This window comes from Chinchilla lanigera, unplaced genomic scaffold (genome assembly GCF_000276665.1).
Source record: "Chinchilla lanigera isolate Chin_1 unplaced genomic scaffold, ChiLan1.0 scaffold00050, whole genome shotgun sequence".
NCBI classification, from domain to species: Eukaryota; Metazoa; Chordata; class Mammalia; order Rodentia; family Chinchillidae; genus Chinchilla; species Chinchilla lanigera.
This window is the reverse complement of record NW_004955451.1, coordinates 644,027-646,960: the sequence shown is the minus strand read 5'-3', so window position 1 is coordinate 646,960 and position 2,934 is coordinate 644,027. Positions and strand designations below refer to the sequence as shown.

The 2,934-nt window shown below is 38.9% G+C and overlaps 1 protein-coding gene across 4 annotated transcripts in view; it reads left to right on the top strand.

The window, feature by feature from the left end:
• The first annotated feature begins 1,034 nt into the window (after positions 1 to 1,034).
• The window catches only part of LOC102025643 (chromosome unknown open reading frame, human C17orf78), a 28,646-nt gene continuing 26,746 nt past the window's right edge, over positions 1,035 to 2,934 (top strand). For all 4 annotated transcript variants that reach the window (XM_013519175.1, XM_005393932.1, XM_005393931.1 and 1 more), the window contains exons 1-2: positions 1,035 to 1,188; positions 2,481 to 2,567. In XM_013519175.1, the coding sequence (XP_013374629.1) occupies positions 1,131 to 1,188; positions 2,481 to 2,567 (145 nt within the window). In that variant the 5' untranslated portion in view covers positions 1,035 to 1,130. The remainder of the gene's footprint in view (positions 1,189 to 2,480; positions 2,568 to 2,934) is intronic.

The window sequence follows — 2,934 nt, the reverse complement described above, 5'->3', positions numbered from 1 at the left end:
TGGGTAGGAAGACTTCAAAGGCTCTGGACTTGGACAATTATCTGAGAGATTCACTTCTCCTTTATGATCCACCTAGCTACATGAAGAAGTCATTAAAGTATTACACCAGATGTACACTCTTTGCTAAAAGATACAGTTTTAGGAACGTCTTCAGCAGCAATTATCTATGAGAAGTTTCCCAAACTGCACACAGTATTATTCACCTATTTAAAACCTCTTGGTCCAAGCCATAGGAATGTTTCTAACCATGCTCCTTTCACTACTCAGGAGTGGAAAATATGAATTCCATGTCTGTGTCTGTGCTCATATGAGTTTATGGTTTTGTTTGTTTGTTTGTTTTTGAGACATGGTTTCACTATGTAGTGCAGACTGGCCTTGAGCTCACTATGAAGCCCATGCTGCCCTCAGGCTCTCAGTGATCCACCTGCCTCAGCCTCCCAAGGGCTGGAATTACAGGTGTGTGCCACCATGCCATGGTCATGGGAGTTCATGTGTATAACTATGAATGAATTCTGGAGATTTTTTGGGGATTTTCAATGTATACAAAATTGAGTTCCTCAGAAGTCAAGTAATTTTCTCAGGATGATATGGTTAACAACAGGGTTCATACTAGAACCCAATTCTATTGATTGCTACTCCAGTGTAAGTCACTGACACATTCAGTCCTATGTTCCTGTTCTATTCTATAAATTACATTCCTTAATAGAAATCGCCACTTCTCTTTACATTGGTGAGTACATCTATGTGCCTGTATCAGTGAGCATGCATGTAAACGACTACGTGTCTAACTACAAGTATTTGTAAAGCATATCACTGGGTGTTTATACCCTTTCTGCTAGGGAAACCAGTGGTAATTACAGTTCTTTATGCCGGTGCCAGCAACGAAGTCAGGGGAAGACCTTCTAAGTCAATCATTAATAAGCAGATTTGGCTGTTTCTCCAATCAGCTCTAGTCTTGGGTCTTCAGGAAATAAAGCAAAAATAATTAGGGTGGAACCAGCCTCTTCCAAGGTGAAACTTGTTCCTAGGGCAAGTAAAAGCAACTAGAAACAACGCTTCCAGGGTGCTATGGCAGATTAACAGTGAACCGTTTTTGCAATGAGTGTTTAAATTCATGCATTCAAGCTAACATGGACACCATCTTAGTCTTCAGTCTCATCATTGCATCCTATGATTCCAACAAGAAAGGTAAGTACCTCTCTAGCCCAATATCATGGAAAATCCAAAGAGAGGCCTAAAAAATATTTGGGGTCTTTTGCACCAGGTAGGGGTATAGCCAGTATCTAACAGCAATACTTTCCAGAAGTTACTCCATGTATCTTGCCTCTAAGCAGGTCTCTAATGTACTCAACTCAGAGGGACAGATTATGATGCATTCTTCTAATTATATAAATAGCATTAAAAATCCTTTCACTGTCAGACAGTTTTCTTTACAAGAAGGTATTGCCAAGATTTGGGTAGTGTCTTCATCTAAGATTCCCAAATTCACAAGCTCTCATAAAATGTTGCCTTTGTTTATAAGGTGGCACTTCCAAATAGTTAAATGAGGATACTCTTGGGTGGGGAGGGAGAGCTGAGGGAAAAAGTGATATGAGGTGCAGCCACTACTTTACTACTCTCTGGTAACTGTTTATTTAAAATGTGATTTTTGGGGCTGGGGATTTAGTTCAGTGCCACAGCGCTTGCCTGGCAAGCGCGATGTCATGAGTTCGATTCCCAGTACCGGAAAAAAATCCAAAAAAAAAAAAAAAAAGTAAAATGTGATTTTTCAGTTTCTAAATATTTCATTTTTACAGTTAGTTAATAAGACTTAAGGCAAAACTTTGAAGATATCAATATGTAATACAACCACCATTGTTAATTCCCTACCACTTTGTTTGTAACTCGGTATTGTCTGTATTGTGCTTGTGATATGTTGTAAAATGTTGTATGTCTGTTAATGTTTCCCTCCTTTTATCTTTAAAATAAAAAAAAAAGACAAGGTAAAATATCCTAAGACACAGCAGTAACCAATTTAACAAATTAAGAAAAGGTCTATGCTCTTTGAGTCATGTGCCAAAAAGTAAAAGTAACTATGACCTATGACTCCGTGAAATCTATGGATGCAGAGATACTACATCCAAGGCAATAATTAATAAACTTTCCAAAGTTCTCTGTAATGCAGCAGGCAGATAGAACAGGCAGGAGAAGAGAAAATAAGCATTTGGGGGGGGTGTTGGTTAGTCTTTCATTAACTTAGTAACTTTACTTAACTCTATTTCACTTTTCTTTCTCCTAATAGTAATAGATTGGTACTCAATTTTCTTGATAATAGGTTAACTCCTACTAGTCTATGTTTCAAAGTCTTTTTTAGGGAGTATTTGATTTCCCCAGTTGCAAGTTTTATGAGCAGGAACTTTATTCTTTTGTATCACCCTCCTGTGCCCAGAATTCTAATAAGTACCCAGTAAATTCAAATTCTCCTCCCCACCCCACCTCAGATCTCAGAGATAACACATGCCAAGTGGAACAGCTGCCTGGGCTCTTCCAAAAGGATGTGAGAGGCATCAGGGACTTGCTAATGCAAGGTAAGGAATGGACCCTTTCTGGAAAATCACTTTGCCATCCTAAGAATTTTTACCTTTAAAAGATGCCTTATCTTGGCTGGGGATGGTGGTGCATGCCTCTAATCCCAGCACTTGAGAGGCTGAGGCAGGAGGATCATTGCAAGTTTGAGGCCAGCTTCCTCTACATAGTGAATGCAAGGCTAGCCTGGACTAGATAGTGAGACCCTGTCTCGAAAAATGAAATGAAATGAAATGAAATGAAATGAAATGAAATGAAATAAGCCTTCTCTCCCTTCTTAGCTTGGATCTCAAATATCCTATTTTAAATATATGTATCCCTCAGGCTTTCTGGAAATGTGTGTGTGTGTGTGTGTGTGTGTGTGTGTGT